The 20,500-nt window shown below is 32.0% G+C and overlaps 1 protein-coding gene across 1 annotated transcript; it reads left to right on the top strand.

Annotated features, from left to right (window-relative positions):
* On the top strand, nt 1–20,049 carry LOC127708705 (WD repeat domain phosphoinositide-interacting protein 3-like). Its single transcript, XM_052213824.1, has 10 exons — nt 1–148; nt 6,108–6,182; nt 7,570–7,671; nt 8,910–8,997; nt 9,645–9,739; nt 10,640–10,830; nt 13,554–13,639; nt 15,256–15,357; nt 17,120–17,241; nt 17,921–20,049. Exons 1-10 carry the CDS (start codon nt 82–84, stop codon nt 18,025–18,027), a joined length of 1,035 nt encoding a protein of 344 aa, XP_052069784.1. The 5' UTR covers nt 1–81; the 3' UTR covers nt 18,028–20,049.
* Nucleotides 20,050–20,500: the final 451 nt, after the last annotated feature.

Raw genomic sequence — 20,500 nt, 5'->3', positions numbered from 1 at the left:
AAAGAAGAAAACACAGCTACACTATTGTTGGAATATTTGAAATGACCATGTATATGAACTGACACGAAAAAATATGAAAAAATGAATTTAGAACATGAAAATACACATGGGAACGGGCTGTTATACGCTGGATGGAACCAAGACCAAGGTTCGTCTGCAGCACCTTTTTCTTTCTCATTCCAAAACTGGCAAAAGTACTTACATCTAACCTTTATATAAAAATGCAAGTACAGGTTGATTTTATATATCTTTAATCTCCCCTGATTGGTTTGAGAAGAGTCTTCTTCCTCTCCTCCCCAACATAAAACATGGAATCCGCACTGGTATGTTTATGTTTTGTCTTTTGATCAATCCAACATGTCAGTGCCCTCAGGACTGATTCCTTTCTTTGTTTGTAGAATACTTTTCTTATATCCTACATAATTTTCTATACACATTAGAATACTTAAGTAAGAATTGCGTGACCTGGTCAAGCGAATAAAATATGGACACAAAATTTCGAACAGTGCTATATTTATATATCTGGTGGAAGAAATCAATGACAATAATCTAGATTGATAAAACGTACATTCATCTATTAAATCTCAAATACATTTTCCGAGGAGAATAAGAAGGGTAAGTTGGTATTTTACTTCAAATACTTCAGCTGTGTATGCAGACAGAATGTCTTTCATGTTTAAAGGAAAGATTTTGGAATTGTCTAGTTTGTATTACATGTATATAAGTTACTCCTTCTAAGGAGCACTAAATTCCAGTTTCTTCATTTGGTTGGTGAACTTATGTTTTGTTTTTTTTTATTTATATTTTTGTAGTTCTCCAAACTTTTCATTTCAATAAAGTTATGTAATTTCTTTTGAGAATGTTCAGGGTCACATAGTTGGAAAACATTCATTTTGGGGTTATTTGGGCAAGATAAAGGGCATCACACATATAAACAGAATCAGTAGATATTTTTCTTTCTATATATTGACATTAGAAGGCAATATGAACTTACCTTTATGATTTTTTATATAATTTCCAGGTGAGAGCATCATTCTTTTGATTTTTACAAAAAGATTTTGTTGTCGTCTGCAACATTCACCAAGTGCGCATGAAATATTTTGTCATGACAACATGAGGATTTGAGTGTGGTTTTTATTTATAGAAACATTTATAAATTATCATGCATAAATACGTTTTTAGAAGGCAAACATTGAAATCTTTAGTAATTGTGTCCAGTAGTAATTGCGTCCGGTGGGGCTATGTATTAATTTGGTGTCTATGCCATACAATACTTGTTTCAGATTAAAGCCATTGACAATTATTCTTTGCACTTGAATGAAGAAATTTAAAGGACATGAACGAGGAGAAAGGGGATTTTGAGTTTAATGACATTTTTCATGTTTTTAGGCAAGCAAATGAATCAATAAACTAATTAATGATTTTTCATTACATGTAACTGTAGCAGTGCTTTCCCTGAAGTACAGGCATTAAATATTCACATATAACCACCCAATATGTACATTAGCTGCACTAGCAGAGAACTCAGTTACTAGAGTGAGGCTTACTGTTCATGGGGTCCCTGGTTCTGTAGTCTACTATTCTGATTTACCTTAAAATCTTCATGATTTCTGAGTGAATTACTGACAATCCATGTAAATGAGTGGTAGATATATAGATGGATATTTAATGTATAGTAAGCAATCTCATGGATAAGAACTCTGTCTTTAACTGAGACATCATGTTTGATTTTTTATGCCCCTGCCACATTTGAGGGGGCATTAAGTGTTACCATTGTCCGTCTGTACGTCAGTCTGTCCATACGTCCCTAAAATTGGTTTCCATTCTCTAACTTTAGTTTGCCACAACCAAATGTTATGAAACTTATACAAAATGCCTATTACCATAAAACACAAATTAACTTTGAATTTGGGTGGCGTCACTTTTACCGTTCTAGAGTTATGCCCCTTTACAAATGGAAAAATTGCTGAATTTTTCGTTTCCATTCTGTTACTTAAGTTTGCCTCAACCAAATGTTATGAAACTTATACACAATTTTTATTACCACAAAACACAGATCAAGTTGGCGTTGGGTAGCGTCACTTTTACCGCTTTTGAGTTATGTCCCTTTATAACATTATATGCAAGCATGGGCATCATCTGTGTACCATGGACACATTCTCCATTTTTTTTATTAAAGAGCTAGCTTAGTCAAAAGATTCAGGATGTTTGATTGATTGGTGATCACAATCCAGCAGCAAATATTACATTGATATTCACGATAATAAAATGTTCATGTCATATAAATAGACCTGGCTTTGTACAAAACTAACTTTCTAAGTTTATTTGTTTTTAATGCACCAGCTATGGGGCACATTATTTTGACTCTGAGTTCTTTGCTCTAACACATAAATGTGCACATTTGTAAAAAGAATCTGAAAATACCAATTTTAAAGTGTTTGAAAGGATCCAATCCACAAACTCTTGCATCTGATGTTAGCATAATATCACTGAAGCAGTAATTCCAAGTAATTTAGAGTGTGTATTTTAGACTAGACACCATCTAATTAACCATTGAGGTGACCGCCGAAGAATGCCGATGGTCTGTGGCCCGATATAAACATAAATATAAATACACATTCAAGTACATGCAATCATATAATGAAGATTTTTTGTAGGTCTTTTTGATTTCATGTCATAGATTAAAAAAATATGTTAATCATTATTTTTACCTGTATAAGAACTTTTAAGAAGGATGTTGTTTTTGGTCCAATCAGTAAACAAAAAGGTTCTTCCCATAGGCTCCCTTGTTTCACTTTCAGTTTTGAAGGTCTTTTTAATAACTGAACATGCTTAGCACATGCAGAACCAATCTCCAGCTAAGGGGTAAAGTTGAAGGTAGCATTGATACAGATTCAAATTAAGTTGAATTAAGACTTGCAAGCCAATAATACACCAGCGATGTTTTTGAGCTTAATATGCCAGAATTGGATGCTTATAGCCAAACAGTATTTTGAAATTCTACTTTTTGTCTCACATGCGACAAAAGTTACAAAATTCGACACATAGGGATTACTATCCAGTGTCGGCTGCATAAAGCTTTATATTTTATAGGGAAGAAGTCCTGGATGCTTCATTCCTAGTATACAGATGCCTTATCTTACTAAATATCCATCTTACGTATGTCCATTGTCCTTGACCTCATTTTCATGGTTCAAGGACTTCTTAAAAAATGTTGAGCTTTTTTGTCGTGTGAATTTCTCACTTATTATGAGTAATATTATATTTATATTTGGTATATGGGTTCCCTGCAAGGTCTGCATGTCTGTCAGACAGAGTTCATCTGATCAATGATCAAGGTTAAAGTACATGATTAGGTCCTTTCTCAGATACTATAAGCAGTATAACTATATTTGGTGAATGGAATGATTGTAAGGTGTACATGTTATTCTGTCAGGTTTCATCTAAAACCTTTACCTCATTTTCATGGTTCAAAGGTCAATGTTAAGTTTTTATACGACCGCAAAAATTAAAAATTTGTTGGTTGTATATTGGTATGACGTTGGCGTCATCGTCGTCCGGCGTCGTCCTGCGTCGTCCGAAGACACATTGGTTTTCGCACTCTAACTTTAGTTTAAATGAATGGATCTCCATGAAATTTTACCATAAGGTTCAATACCACGAAAGGAAGGTTGGGATTAATTTTGGGGGTTATGGTTCCAGCAGTTAAGGAATTAGGGGCCAAAAAGGGGCCAAAAATAAGCATTTTTGTAACTTCCAGACAATAACTTGTGTGTAAGTGTATGGATCTCTCTGACATTGTACCACAAGGTTCCATATCACAAAGGGAAGGCTGTAATTGATTTGGGGGGTAATTGCCTCAAAATTTTAGGAATTAGGGGCCATAAAAGGGGCAAAAAACAAGCATTTTTCTAGTTTCATGACAATAACTTGTGTGTAAGTGTTTGGATATTTCTGAAATTGTACTACAAGGTTCCATATCACAAAGGGAAAGCTGGGATTGAGTTTGGGGGTAATTGCCCGAAACGTTTAGGAATTGGGGGCCAAAAAGGGGCCAAAAATAAGCATTTTTCTAGTTTCCAGACAATAACTTGTGTTCAAGTGTATGGATCTCTCTGAAATTGTACTGCAAGGTACCATACTACAAAGGGAAGGCTGGGATTGAGTTTGGGGGTGATGAATCATAAGGGGTTTCAAAAAATTTGGGGGGGGGGGATTTTTTTTTTTCTTTTTTTTCTTTTTTTCCTTTTTTTTTTCTTTTAAAATTTTCCATTTTAAGTTGGTTATTTCTGATTTATATTTAAAAGCAAATAATAATGATATGGTAGGAGATACACACGAAACAGGATGTGTAAATTATTATATAATAAGTATTGTGCAATAGCAAGAAATTTTCAATTGCACAGTATTGCACAATAGCAAGAAATCTTCAATTGCACAGTATTGCGCAATAGCAAGAAATCTTCAATTGCACAGTATTGCGCAATAGCAAGAAATATCCAATAGCACAATATTGCCCAATAGCAAGAAATTGTCAATTGTACAGTATTGCGCAATAGCAAGAAATATTCAATTGCACAGTATTGTGCAAAAGAAGATACTTCGTATAAATTGCTTATTTCTTGATCAATTTCAATGGGGTTTTATTCTTGAATTCTTGGGGTTCTTTAATATGCTGAATCTAACCGTGTATTAAGTTTTTGGATTTGGGCCCCGTTTTTAAATTGGTCCACATTGAGGTCCAAAGGGTCCAAAATTTAACTTTGTTTGATTTCATCAAAAATTGAATTATTGGGGTTCTTTGATATTCCGAATCTAACCGTGTATTTAGATTCTTAATTTTTGGTTCCGTTTTCAAATTGGTCTACATTAAGGTCCAAAGGGTCCAAAATTAAACTTAGTTTGTTTTTAACAAAAATTGAATTTTTAGGGTTCTTTGATATGCTGAATCTAAACATGTATTTAGATTTTTGATTATTGGCCCAGTTTTCAAGTTGGTCCAAATCGGGGTCAAAAGGGTCCAAAATTAAACTTTGTTTGATTTCAACAAAAATTGAATATATGGGGTTCTTTGATATGCTGAATCTAACCATGTATTTAGATTTTTGATTTTTGGGCCCCGTTATCAACTTTGTCCACATTGAGGTCAAAAGGGTCCAAAATTAAACTTTGTTTGATTTCATCAAAAATTGAATTCTTGGGGTTCTTTGATATGCTGAATCTAACCATGTATTTAGATTTTGGATATTGGACCATAATAGGTGAATGTCCAATTTAAAATTTTTAAGTTCTTAGACCACATTCATTCTGTGTCAGAAACCTATGCTGTGTCAAATATTTAATCACAATCCAAATTCAGAGCTGTATCAAGTTTGAATGTTGTGTCCATACTTGCCCCAACTGTTCAGGGTTCGACCTCTGCGGTCGTATCAAGCTGCGCCCTGCGGAGCATTTTATTTGTTTTGGTCTGTAATTAAGATACTAAAAGCAATAGGTCTACTATATTTGGTATATGGAATGATTATACTGTGCACATGTCTGTCTGGCAGGAATTATCTGTCCTTGACCTCATTTTTTATGGTTCATTGGTCAATGTTAAGTTTTTCTTGGTTAAATTTGGTTTGTTTCTCAGATACTACAAGCAATAGGTCAACTATATTTGTTGCACAGAATGATTGTAAAGTGTACATGTCTGTCTGGCAGGTTCATCTGACCTTGATCTCATTTGGTCTCTTTCTTAGATACTTTAAGCAAAAGGTCAACTATAGTTGGTGTATGGAATGATTATATGGAGTACATGTCTGTCTGGCAGGGTTTATCTGTCCTTGATTTCAATGTCATGGATCATTGATAATGTTAAGTTTATGTGATACTTGTAGTAAAACCTTTGATTTCTTCTTTATCATTAAGACCTTTTAAATAAACCAATCATTGTTAGTAAAGCAGGCGAGACATTTCAGTGTGTGCAGTCTTGTATAAATGTTTGAAACAAACAAAAATCATATTTTAAGTGCTTGTCTAAATCGTAGCTTGTCCCTTTAAGAAGACAAGTGGTTAAAACATTTGGAATACTAATTATGGTTTTAATCGGTGATCTCTATCTACAGGATGTTTTGCTTGTGGAATGGAAAATGGATTCAGAGTATATAATGCTGATCCGCTGAAAGAAAAAGAAAGACAAGGTATGTATCATGTAAAGTAATTCTAAACCATTTCCTGAACACAGAACTAAATTTATATACAATATAACAATAACTAGATGTGGTATTATTGCCAATGAGACAACTCTCCACAAGAGACCAAATGACATAAAAGTTAACCACTATAGGTCACCGTACAGCCTTCAACAATGAGCAAAACCCATACAGCATAGTCAGCTATAAAAGGCCCCAAAATGACAAATGTAAAACAATTCAAATGAGAAAACTAACTGCCTGATTTATGTACAAAATAATGAACGAAAAACAAATATAATATACAGCAACAAACAACAACAACTGAAATGCAGGCTTCTGACTTGGGACAGGCACATACAGAATGTGGTAGGGTTAAACTAGTTTGAAGGCACCAACTCTCCCCCTAAACTGGGTCAGTGGTGTAACAGTACAACATAAGAACAAACTTTAAAAAATTAGTTGAAAAAGGCTTAACTCATCAAGTCGATACAAAGCAGAAAGACATCTAATAAAAACACAGACCGGACGTTGCAGGATATTTATACATCCCCACAACAACAAAAAAACACTTAAGTACGGATCTGAGAGTACTCCCAGCTATTGACAGCTAGTTCAAAGCCAATAACAACTAATAAGAAAATAATGCATCTAAGACTATAAATATCAATCAGTACACATCCAACATCCAATGGATTTGGTGTAAAGACGTCATTAACAGTCAGAGAAAAACATGACCTTGTACAATGCCAAGATACAGGTATCGACAGATTGTAGAGCCATGAATGTGCATATGTATATAAAAATAATATTTAGTTTGATTTTAATTTACTGATAACAAAATCAATATTATATTTGATTTATTTAAAGTAAGTTCCTTTGGGTAAATTTCAGCAGTATATTTTGAAAATTCCTGATTATTTAACAAACAAAAAAATATCAAGATAACGGTTAGTGTTGTTGAATTTATTAATTAAATGCAATTTAGATGGGTCTTTACTGAGTTTGGTCATAAACTGTGATTCATAACAGTACAAGATCAAGTCTGCTATTAAAGGGGTGCAATTGGTGCCCATAGGAATACTTACAACCTGTCGATAAACCTTATTGCTGAAACGTACATAAATATTATCAAGGAAAAAATTAACAGCTTCAATCATCTCATCACACCTCCAGTAAGTATATTTAGCATATTTACCTTTCACATTAGAAGCATTATGTGATAAAAAAAAATTCATAAAATACTACTAAACTGTAAAGGAAAGAATTTGACAGATTTTCAGGAAAATGCATGTCTCAAACTGAATGAGATATAGTTTAGATTGTGCAGGTTGTTCTCACATTAGCATCTATACTCTTACAATTATAAACCATGTATTTATTTTCTCTCTTTTAGATTTCTCTGATGGAGGAATTAGACATGTAGAAATGCTTTTCAGATGTAATTACTTAGCTCTAGTAGGAGGAGGTAAAAATCCTAAGTATCCATGTACAAAAGGTATGTTATTTGAATATGCAGGGGGTTTTAATGCTCTTATTGATGAAAGAAGGATAAATTTTGTTCCATGTATTAGTGTGTCTGTCTTTTACAGTAATTAATCACTGATAATTTGTCTCTACAATCTTACAATAATCTTATAAAATACAACATATTTTCAAGCAACATTTCAATGTAAACATCTGTTGGTCACCGTATGGCATTCAACATTGAGCAAAACCAATACCATATATAATCAGCTATAAAAGGCCCCAACATGAAAAAATGTGAAAACAGTTTGAATAAGAAAACTAATGACCCTAATTTATAATAAAAAAGAAATGAAAAACACATATGACAGACATCAACCAACGACTAACCCCTGAATTGCAGGCTCCTGACTTGGGATAGGCACTTAATGAATGGGAAGGGGTTAAACATGAGAGTTCAACCCTCTACCTAACCTGAGACAGTGATGTAACAGCACAACATAATTATCTTTACATGTCATATTTAGTTCAATGCTTGCCCCCTAGTTTTAAAAAAAGGAGGGTTTGGGCCACACAAACATATTTAACCCTGTCACATTTTGTATGTGCCTGTCCCAAGTCAGGAACCTGTAATTCAGTGAATGTCCTTTGTTGCTGAATATCATATTTGTTTTTTTAGTTTATTGTATTTTACATGCAATAGGCTGTTAGTTTTCTCTTTTGAATTGTATAAAATTTGTCATGTCAGGGCCATTTTTATTTTGCTATGCAGTATTGGTTCTGCTTATTGTTGAAGGCTGTACAATGACTTATAGTTGCTAACTTCTACATCATTTGGTCTTTGGTGGAAAGTTGCCTCATTGGCAATCATACCACATATCTTATTTTTACAACTATTCAACAGCAATTAGGTAACTTGTCATTGAGAACAGTTCTTAAATAAAACCACACTAATTTACAATTATCTAGTAGGGAACTGGTTCAGTGTAGCATGAGGAACAGAATCAGAAACATAAGAAAGTGTCTTTATTTAAGCTTTCTTTAACTATGCAATCATTGTTTGAATTAATTAAAAAATTGAAGATGTAATGTCTTTTAAAATATCTAATCTTGCACATCATGACACTATATTAAATTCTTTTTACTGAACCTTTACCGAAGAATGGTTCCTCATCCCAAGCTTTACTGAAGAATGTTTCCTCATCCGTCAAATGTCCACTTTTAAATATAAAATGTTGTGTACAATTAATATTGTTATTGTTATTTCAGTTATGGTATGGGATGATTTAAAGAAGAAACATGTAATTGAATTAGAATTTTCTACAGACGTCAAAAGTGTGCGGCTGAGAAGAGATAGGTTAGGTTATACATTTACTATTACTGGTGCATGTAGCTGTTCTTCAAAGTCAGGAATATGACAGTTGTTATCCATTCGTTTGATGTGTTTGTTTTTTTGATTTTGCCATTTGATTGGGGACTTTCCTTTTTGAATTTTCCTCGGAGTTCAGTATTTTTGTGATTTTACTTTTTTCTTCATTAGGAAATCTCAGACATCAAGTTAACTTTTTAAGAACTCCCGTCATAACATTAACACAGTTATGTTTGTGGGGCAAAAGTGAAGTCCATTGCTTCCATCATATAACAATTTCCTACATGTGCACTTGTTTTGTATGCTAGGGTATATATTGCATGATTAGGTTTTTTGTAGTGGAGTAAGTAAATGTTAAGTTGTCTCAAGACATGCAGATATACATATACCATAACAACATGATAATTTTGATATAAAAAGATTGTCATATACGTTGAAAGACAAGGAAAGAAAAGAAAAGAAAATGAGATATTGATTTTTTCTATGTCTCATTTTAAAAATACTACTACTGCCTTTGTTTTATACAGGACTAAATGAAAAATTGTGTGACAAACATTTGAAATCTTGATTTTTTATTTTACCATTACCTTTACAATACCATACAATGTGTACAAAGAGTTCTTTTTAAATTTCAGAATTGTAGTAATATTAGACACAATGATAAAAGTGTATACTTTTACACAGAACCCTCAGCAACTTCATGTGTTTGAAACATGCACAAACCCAAGAGGTAATATAAATCTACTCTTAACATTGCCAATATTTGACTAAACTGCTCTAAACATGAGTTTAAAAGAATAGTACCAATCAGTTTTCATATATCATATTTTTGGTGTGCATGTATTTGAATGTAATTTATTATATTTTGAGAGAAAAATAAGATAATATTTTTGCAGATATGGACCAATTAGAGTTTTTTTTATGAATGAGTTATGTCAATCAACGTATTAACATTAGCATTGTGAAACAGGAAATGTACAGGAAGATGCATGAATTTGAAAGTCATCTATTGTCAGTGTATTTGTAATCAGTTTTTGTTGTTATTACTACATTTAGCAAATATTTGTGGATATGGTTATCAAACAATTTCAAACCAAATCAGAGTAAGTTACAATATACACATGAAATGATCGGGGTCAATATACACAAGTATGTAGTCACAGTAACATTTTCTTCTCCAGTTCTTTCTCTGTATCAAAAACTGTATTAAGACGCCATTTCAATCTGAGACATTTTCAAAAATGTTGTTAGAATTTTGTGGGGTAGCATGTGAGATTACCTTTTCCACTAAATAGTCAACTTGCACAGCATTTTGTGATAGAGATTCATATAGTGAAAAATCAAAATTTTGACACCATAAAATTCTCTGGAAACTTAAGTTTTTTGTAACTCCATGGTTTTAGATGAGGCCTAAAATTGTGAAAGATATATAATTATCTTTTTTTTGCAGGCAGACTGATGTTTAGTAATTATCTGAAGGACCACAATTAACAGATTTATAACATTTTATGATTGTCAAATAATAGGGTCAAAAGTGATTTTGTCAAAAAAATTTCTGTAAACTGAATGAAAGAGTTTTTTCTGATTTGGTTGCAATCATTGCTTTATAAATACTTCCTATTTCCAACAGGTCTATGTGTCATGTGTCCTAACAGCAATAATTCAATACTTGCATTTCCTGGACGTAAACCAGGCCATGTTCAGGTGGTAGACCTGGCTAACACAGAAAAATCACCCACAGACATAGCTGCTCATGAGGCACCTTTAAGCTGTATAGCTCTGAACTTACAAGGCACAAGGTTGGCTACATCATCCGAAAAAGTAAGTATAATACTTATTGAATTACATGTATAGTCAACTCTTGTTATCTCAAAGTCAGACGGATCAGAGAAATATTTCAAAATACCTGTAGTTCGACTCAAAAGAAAACCGGAAGTTTGACATATCAAGGGACACAACTCTTGCTTAGCTTGGTAAGGCTAAAATAAATCCGGATGAATATGGGTAGGGGACGATATTCAGGTCTCAGATTGATGTATTTGTATGTTATGGTCTTTTATTATTATGATAAGATTTTATGTTTTTTCGTTTCTTATTTATTTCTTTGTACAGTTACAATTTTTTCCTGTGGTTTTTAGCCAAGATAGTAATTTCCACTCGATCTTAGCGATATTTAAAGTTGACAAAATTGATAATTCTTTTATACAAGAGATTTTAGAAAATTTTGATTTCTTTTCATTTTCTTTTATTTCAATCTTATTGTGCAAGAGAAAATACAAAAAGATTGAAGACGCCGATTGAGTTAGTGAGTAGTTTTGAGTTGATCACCAACGAAAGTCTTAATCCCTACTTGATACACAACCAAGGTCATTAGTGTATGATTACGGTTAATTGTTTTTAAAACATTTTAAATCATTTTTCATAAACTATAACAATATATCACAAATTATTTATCATGGTGATCAAAGATAATCTTAGGTAAACACTCATGGAAAAAGAATGTCATAAATCAATACAGTAGTCAGTGACCCGAAATTTAATTACACTTGTAATGTCAGATTAACTCTTCAATCCATTTAAATCCCAAGGTAATGTTTTGACATATGTGTATTACTTCGAGTTAAATAATGAATTTTGAATGCTTTTGTTAACCTTGGGACCGTAAATTTAGTTCGAGTAAACCGAAATTTTGACTCATCAGGAGTTGAAATACATATATTTATATGGAACAAAGTTCGGGATCACGAGAAAACTTCGATCTCATCCAAAATTTCAGGTCAACCAAGTTCGAGACAATGAGAGTTTACTGTACTTGTTTTGAGATTTTGTTTATTAACAACTTAATACATATATAAATAAGAGTATTAATGATTACAATTTCTTTGCATGATGTAGAACGTAATGACCTTGAATTGATAGCTAGCTGAAAAAACAGAGTATAATCACAGTTACAATGATTATCAATCCGTCTTATCAACGAGATGTTGTTAAACCTTTCTTTAAAAAACTAACAGTGTTTGAAATTGATAGATTTTATCAAATATTTGCTTTTGATGATGAGTTGTTTATTTATATACATATATTTTTATGTACATATATTCTCTTATAAAATTGAATAGTTGTCACAAATCATATTTTTATAATCAATTACAAAAGTCTGAACAAGAAATAGTTGTTGATGTCTATCTATTCAGTTCATAGACAAGACACCTTGTTGGACAAATGACCTAGATAGATTTTTGATATCTCTGTTATTAGATGACAAGTCTAATTTATATAGCTGGTCTATATCTGATTATACAATGCATTAATAAATTATTGTAATGGACATGTGATCTAGGTTGCTTGTAGATATTTATCTGTAGAGATCACATACAAGGTTGCTGCTTGTACAAATTACCAACTTTGGATTTTAAATCTGTGCTTTTTAGATAAACACCTTCAGACCCCCATAAGAATATGTACTTCATTTGGTACCGTACTATATTTCCTAGCTGAACGGAACCATGAAATCTATGAAAATTGGCACTCCAGTAACAAAAATACTTTTGTAGTAACTGATCAGTATCTAATATGTGTATACAAATCAGAAACAAGAAGTCTTATTTGACAAGTGATTTATAGTACGGTGGATGGTTGACATCTGTCTTTTCTGAGCAGATTATAGGTGTCAGACCACCAATTCAAAATCCCTATCTGTTCAACCAAATTTTGCAATTTTCACAGCTTTCTTAATATTTTACCTTAAGTTTAACTTCATAGAAACCATGTATATCCTGAATTGTACATGTATCACCTTTCTACATGCCAATTTTCAACCCATGTTTAAAGACTTCTTAGAAAGAACTGCCTTTCGGAGGACAAGTACTACCAAAAATTACCCCTGGTTTTCTGGAAATCTTAAATTAGTATACTATGGAGCGCATTAATCCTCAATTTTTAATGCAAACTCATAGACAAGTAATTTTTGGCTCAAAATGGTCTAAATATATTTCTCTTCACCAAAAGTTTCATTTCTGCAAAGTTGTTGGTTAGTTTAAGTAAACAATGACATCAAAAGCACTATTTTGTGTCAGAGTAGGGCTACTTTTACATACGTTCTAAATTTGAGGGAGTGAATTGGTGGTCTGACACCTATAGGAGCCTTGATTGCCAATTGATCTAGAAAGCTGTTTCGAATCTATCTGCAAAGTTTCCAATAGCCTATCAGATACATTTTATTTATTGCATCTTAAAGGCAAGACACAGTCATTTCCACATTTATCAATATGCTTACTGTTTGCAAGTCTGTGAAAGAAGTTGTCAGTTTATCTCCAAAAGTCTATGGTTTACACTTCATATTATGTTTTTTTTTTAAGCAGTTGAATTTACCATGATGAATTGTAACCACTGGATTCAGTACATGGCATGCAAAACACAGATATTAGATGGTCTCATACTCATGGTTAATGTGTATATTTTTATTTTATAGTTGAACATTAGTACATAAAGAGTAAGAGCGTTTAAACCCATGTAAATCTTATGACTTTTGATTATATTTGCAGGGAACATTAATCCGAGTGTTTGATCCTATGTCAGGGTTACAGTTGCATGAACTAAGAAGAGGTGCAAATAGTGCTAACATTTATTGGTAAGCTAATTATCTTATTATCTGCATTTGCATTAGGAAAAAGATATAGCATTTCTATCTTTTTTTTTATACTCAGGGCATTTGTCTGTCCTTAGATTCTATCTGCTTCTTTAATCTGAGAATATTTTCAAGATTTATATGGGGACCACCACTGCTTGACAATGTGTTGATATTACCTTCAGGACAACATTTGACTGTACAAATTAATCTTTACCAATATCACCAAATACTGCAAAACATGTTTCACATCTTAATGCAGGTCTGATATTATTATAATCCAATGCCAGTGAAAATATTGCAGCAAAGGAAAGAACTTTACTAAAGTCCATTCAACTGAATTTTTTTTTTAGCAAGAAACATTGTTCTTGTCATCTTATGTACATTTTTGTCTCGCCTTGACGGAGTCAAAAAGCGAGACATAGGTATGCTGTTTCCGGCATCAACGTCAACAATGTATTAGTTTGTGATTAGGTCTAGTTCATGGTGAACTAGTGAGAGGTCAATGATGTTTGGTATGCAGTTGTATAAGCATTGGCACATCTCATTACCATGGAGATGCACATCTCATTACCATGGAGATTATTTGTCCCCGCCCATTCAGTCAAGGTCTATTGACTTTGAAACTTTGCTTAGTTTACATGTACATGTATTAGTTTGTGGTTAGATTAGTTTATGGGGAACCACTAGTGGTAGGTCAATGATATTTGGTATGCAGTTGTATAAGCATTGGCATATCTCATTTCCATGGAGATTTTTTGGCCCTGCCCCCTCATTCATGGTAATTTTGAAACTTTTGCTTAGTTTTCATGTATTAGTTTGTGATTAGGTCAGTTTAAGGGGAACTGTTAGTGGTAGGTCAATGATAATTGGTATGCAGTTGTATAAGCATTGGCACATCTCATTTCCATGGAGAATATTTGGTCCTTACCCCTCATTCATGGTCTATTGACTTTGAAACTTTTGCTTAGTTTACATGTATTAGTTTGTGATTAGGTCAGTTTAAGATGAAACACTAATGTTAATTCAATGATATTCGGTATGCAAATGTATTGGCATTTGCAAGTTTCATTTCCATGGAGATTATATAACCCCACCCCTTAATTATGGTTCATTGACTGAAACTTTTACATAGTTGACAAGTTAATGTATGTGTTTAGGTTTGTTTAAAGGGAACAACTTATGAAAAGTCAATGGTATTTGGTTTGCAGTTGTATTAGCATTGGCACATCTCATTTCCATGGAGATTGTTTAGCCCTGTACCTTCAGTCTTGGTTCATTGACTTTGAATATTTGCATAACTTACATGTTAAAGTATTGCTATTTTAATTTCAACATTTGCATTATCAAAATAACAAATAGGCGGGACATATCTCTGTGTTAACAGTTTATTTGAAATGTACAAAGATGTGCTTTACTGAGGAAAGGTTACTACATAAGGTACATCAGTGTTTCTTGTCCACGCAATGGAAGAGTAAAATATGATTGAAATTATGCAAACAATTCTTCCAATCTTTCCACCAGTGATTTCAGATAACTTTGATTTTATTCAATGGTTTGTCTGTCACATAAAAGTTTCTGCCTCTTTAATCTGAGTAACATTCTTTTATATTTTTCAGTATAAATTTCAATCAAGATTCCAGTTTGCTTTGTGTAGCAAGCGATCATGGAACAGTCCATATATTTTCTACAGAAGATCCTAAACGAAATAAACAATTAGGGTAGGTTGAATTCGATGTTCAAATATATTTGTTATTTATTTTTAAAAAACTGATTGTTTTTAGTGAATTAAAACTTTACAATATGATACTGTATGTGAATTTATCACATGTACATTGTGCACCTGACAGGTTTCATTCGACATTGACCTCAATTTTTAGAGCCCATTTTTCTTTTTTAAATGATTGAAATATTGCAGCAGATAATAAATTTTAGTTGACAACCAGGGTTTCCACTGTCAACATTTGACAAAAAAAATAAAAAATTGGCAAAAGGATTTTTGATTTCTCTCACTTTTTCTTGTCAATGATTGGATTTACATTTGGGACAATTGTTTGTCAGGTGTTTATCGATAAAAAAATACAGTGTGTCATGTGATTTGAAAATGATAAAGAATCAATAATCAGCTGATTGTGTATTAAATCAAAATTTATACAGTCAATTGCTATCAATTAAGAAACTAGGTGATAATTATCTTTTTCCTGTAACTTGGACTTGTTTGAAAGGATTCTCTCTATCACTTGGAGAACTTACTCGTGTGAAATAATAAATAGCATTGAATTCTCAAATCTTTAGTATTATTTTTTAATTGTAAACACATGTTTTTATGCCTTTTTATAATTGGGGAAAACAGAAAATGGACTATCAAATGTTTGTTCAATTTATTGCAAGTTTTATATATATCAAGATGTAAATCATGTGAATAGTGACAATTCTTCATAACTTTCATTTTGAATAAACCTATAAACCTACTGCAGAACAGTAAAAATAGTTTCTGAATTATAAAATAAACCATTATGACTAAGTGTATTGAGAACAATCAGGGTTTTTTGAAATGCTCTTATTCCCAAAAATAATCACTTTGTCTGTCTGTTTCTCTGACAAATATTTTGCACTTTTCTCAGGTACTTCTGGACAGACTTACTTCATATTTGGTCAGCAGCTTGACAGTTATGATTTGTAATGTGTGTGGTCTTTTCTGACCTGTCAGATGCCATTTTTTTTATTTTCAATACTTTGAATTTTAAAATATCATATGTAATAAATAAAATTAATATTTTCATCACACTTATCATAGGATTTCCATGCTATTGGGAAAATGGAAAAAGCCTGGGAAATAAAGGACCTGGAAATTCTCAAAACTTGAGAAAATCCAGAAAAAAACCTGATTATTATGCATACCATAATAGGGGGCAAATGCTTTTTGTTCTGTGCATCTGTTTAACTGTTTCTCCATCACCTATCTGGTTAAAGTTTCAATTTCCTAGCAAGTTGAAGTTTTGGTTTAAGGTAGTTAACCATGAAGTTGTAGTACAACTTTAAACTTAGTATATGTACTATGTTCATAATGATGTGAATTGTTTAAACATACATTCAAATTGGCAAAATTTAGAGAGACTTGCACTTTCTTCATACTTAAGAACTATGAGGGATCTTAGAAGTCTGTAGTTGCAAAGCAGAATTTCTGACCATTTCCATTATGTCCTTATTTTACAGTAAACATTTCTCGTTGATCAATTATTTCGTCCCCTTTAATTTACTGTTAACTTGATCAAATCCTGATCTTGAAAATGCATAAATGATATTTAAAAACCCAAATGATCACCCAATACAGTGAACAAAGGCATTGTTTAACATGCATACAAAAGAGAAAATACCCGAATACCCTTTAATTAAAAATGTTTAGAAATGCATTTAATGAATCAAGCAAGGGAGTATATCTCATAAACTTGTGCTTAGCTTTACTCTATATTTCTATTACAGTATTGGGTCTGCTAGTTTCCTACCGAAGTATTTTAGCTCAACATGGAGTTTTTCCAAGTTCCAAGTTCCTGGTGGTGCTAGATGTCTTTGTGCCTTTGGTGCAGATTCTAATTCTGTGATAGGTAAGTTTATATCAAATGTCCAAAGTACCAGGCCATAATCTTGCCGGCGAAATGCCGATTTAAGTCGCCAAAGAATTTTGAAAATCGCTAAATCTCGCCGGTAGACTGACTGCTTAGCGAAGTCAAATCGCTATCAAAATCAGTAAAAGGGAGACAACTTGTAATTTACAAGTCGCACAGGTAAAAAAATAAATGGCGACTGACAAGGAAAATCGAGATTTTCGAAACGACCCTTTTATTATTTATTCTTTGGCTTTTGCTGAAAAAAAATTGTAATAATAGTTGAGAACTGATTCATTTGAGGACTACTTTCCTGCCTGCTTTTTAAAAAGTTTAGTAAACTAGATACTGTTATTTCATTCGTTTGTACCAATTTCTTAATTTTAGAAATAGATGATTTTTAAGTCATATTTGCTTTTGGGATTTTGAGCAACCAAAATTATTTGTGAGAGTTGTATTGTTGGTAACTGTCTCATTGATTTAAATTCAACGTCTCCTTTAAGCACATTTATGCCATGAAAGTCCACAAAATATTGAGAGTTGTATGAAAAGTATGGAATCCACAAGTAAAAAAACTATAGTTTATTAGAAAGTCACTTCAGTGGTTCCCGATGTGTTGCTTTAACGTATGTACACCTAGTGGATCAAAATAAAATCATTACTATGTCTTATTTTTCAGTTGTGTGTGCTGATGGAAGCTATTACAAATTTGTGTTCAACCAGAAGGGGGAGTGTACTAGAGATGTATACGCCCAGTTCTTAGAGATGACAGATGATCGATCATGATTTTTCTTGACATTTAAGATGACTTTAAGATTATTTAAATTATGCTTTTGTTACATATTAAAGTAGTTTCTCAATAAATGGATACCATCATTGTAAACATTGTGGAAATTATTTTTTTGGGGGTAAAATTGATACAGTCAAACCTGTTGAAACTCTCACTTTAATTCACATGTCCCCTTTTAACTTATAGCAAACGTGAGATGCAGACAAACAATTTCTCTATATTTAAAAAAAATTATTTTAAGGGTCACCTGTCTAATGCATTTAAAATCATTGTTTCATCGTAATTACAGCAATTTCCAACAGGCCAGGAAATTACCTGATTGTATAAAAATGTTATAAAACATGGCAGGGTAAATTTTGTCTGCACAGATATTGAGGTTGACTGATGTATTAAAGGACTACAATCACAAGAAAAACAAACTTTAATTGTATATGTATTTACCGTACAGAGTTTTAATGAAGTTACCTCTCTTAAGAGTTCTTTTTGGTATTTCGCATGCCATGAGTGACTGCTTAAAATAGGTTTGACTGTATTGATATTAAATTCATTTATTGACTGTAAAACCGATTGTCAGAGACTATGACATGACTGCTTTTTACAAAGTAACTTTATATGTGGTACCTTGTCAGATTAATTGATGGTATAAAAAAACCAGGATTATATCAAACATTTTGGAGGTTGAAAGAATATATTGTCCTGTTTGTTTTCATTTGCAGATACACATGTAGTGATAGATCATTTTTTGAAGAGTTAGAGTTGTATATGTGTGCTCCATTTGATATAGAATATTGGATGCATGGATCAACATTCCATATTAGAACTGGTTGTAAACAATGTAAGGCCATAAATAAAGATTATTGTTTCAAGTGTTGTCCAAGGTTTTTTTCTTATAGATATCAATGGTTCAATGTTTTAAGTTTGTTCATTAATTTATGAATTACAGATTTGTTTTTAGTAAAGTATATAATGCAAAACAACTTGACTTGTGACATGTCTTCCTGCATGGAACTGCAGTATTAATTATAAAACATGTTTTCACATACAGTGAAACCTGTGCTAACAAAACCATAACTGTAATGTAAACTAGATTGTACTGTGACTGTGCAGTAGGTTATTCTCATGGGGTGCTTTTTGGATATGTATTAGTTATGATATTGAAAAAAGATAATATATTATCAGATTCAGTTTTAAGATCATGTTTTTCATGTCTTAACATAAGTCAAAATGTTTTTATTTTCTTATATGAATTAACAAATTGACAAGGATGAAAGCAGTTGTGATTTCATTTATGTTTTTTAGCATAGGAGTTAACAGTGATATGAAATGTTAATGGTTATAAGCATTTTTTTTGTCATTTTATTCAGGACTTTATTATTGTTGGAGCTGAGAAACTGGGTTAGTAAGGAAACCCTAAACATATATGTTTTTTTTTCTGGAACAACTACAGTGATTATACTGATATGACTACATTTTACCTTAGTCATGACGAGTATATAGGTGAGACATATCTGTTTTTCCATACTTGATTGTATACATAAATCAATATATATTGTACTAATACAAGATGTTCACCACCCATTTGGTTTGTTTGTACTATACTGTAAATTCATATATCTTTATGTACCTTCATTTATACCTTATTAAAAAAAAATGAAATGAATTTCTGATATGATAAATGTACAGTATTTCAACAGAGAAAATTGTGAGAAAAGAAGTATGTCTGTTGAACTTTTAAGATGACCTGGAAAATACTCAATTATATGTATTTCAAATTCAGTAGCTTAATCTTGCATTCATTTGAAATTGTACAATCACTTGACACTGTACAAAGATAAATATATGCTTACAGTAGACCTATTCTGTATATTTTTTTGGTCATATAATGGTCTGACCATATGGGATTACCTGCATGGTTTATGTTGAGCCAGACTACATACCTGTATAGTTATCACAATATGAAGAAAGATACATGAAAATAAAATCAAAACACGAAGACATGTAGACTAAGCAAAATTAAATGGCAAAATTGTGTATTGTTGACTGATTTCAGATAAATGTTCACATACAAATATAATCCTTTTTGTGTCTTGTCTATATTACACGTGTATTAGTATTTTCACAATACAAGCACCAGTTTAACTTTTTTTTTATTCTCAGAATGAATTAACTAATATAAGACACCATTGGTCAATAAAAATGATAGATTAAAAGGAAAAATTGTGTATTATTGACTGATTTCAAATAAATGTTCACATACAAATATAATCCTTTTTGTGTCTTGTCTATATTACACGTGTATTAGTATTTTCACAATACAAGCACCAGTTTAACTTTTTTTTTATTCTCAGAATGAATTAACTAATACAAGACACCATTGGTCAATAAAAATGATAGATTAAAGGACATAACACCATGTTCAAACAACTGATATAGCTTGTAAATTTATCCTGCTTCTTTTAAAGTACAGCA

The sequence above is a fragment of the Mytilus californianus genome, unplaced genomic scaffold, assembly GCF_021869535.1.
Source record: "Mytilus californianus isolate M0D057914Y unplaced genomic scaffold, xbMytCali1.0.p SCAF_7, whole genome shotgun sequence".
NCBI classification, from domain to species: domain Eukaryota; kingdom Metazoa; phylum Mollusca; class Bivalvia; order Mytilida; family Mytilidae; genus Mytilus; species Mytilus californianus.
The sequence above is the reverse complement of the archived record's forward strand: the minus strand, read 5'-3'. Positions and strand labels throughout refer to the sequence as shown.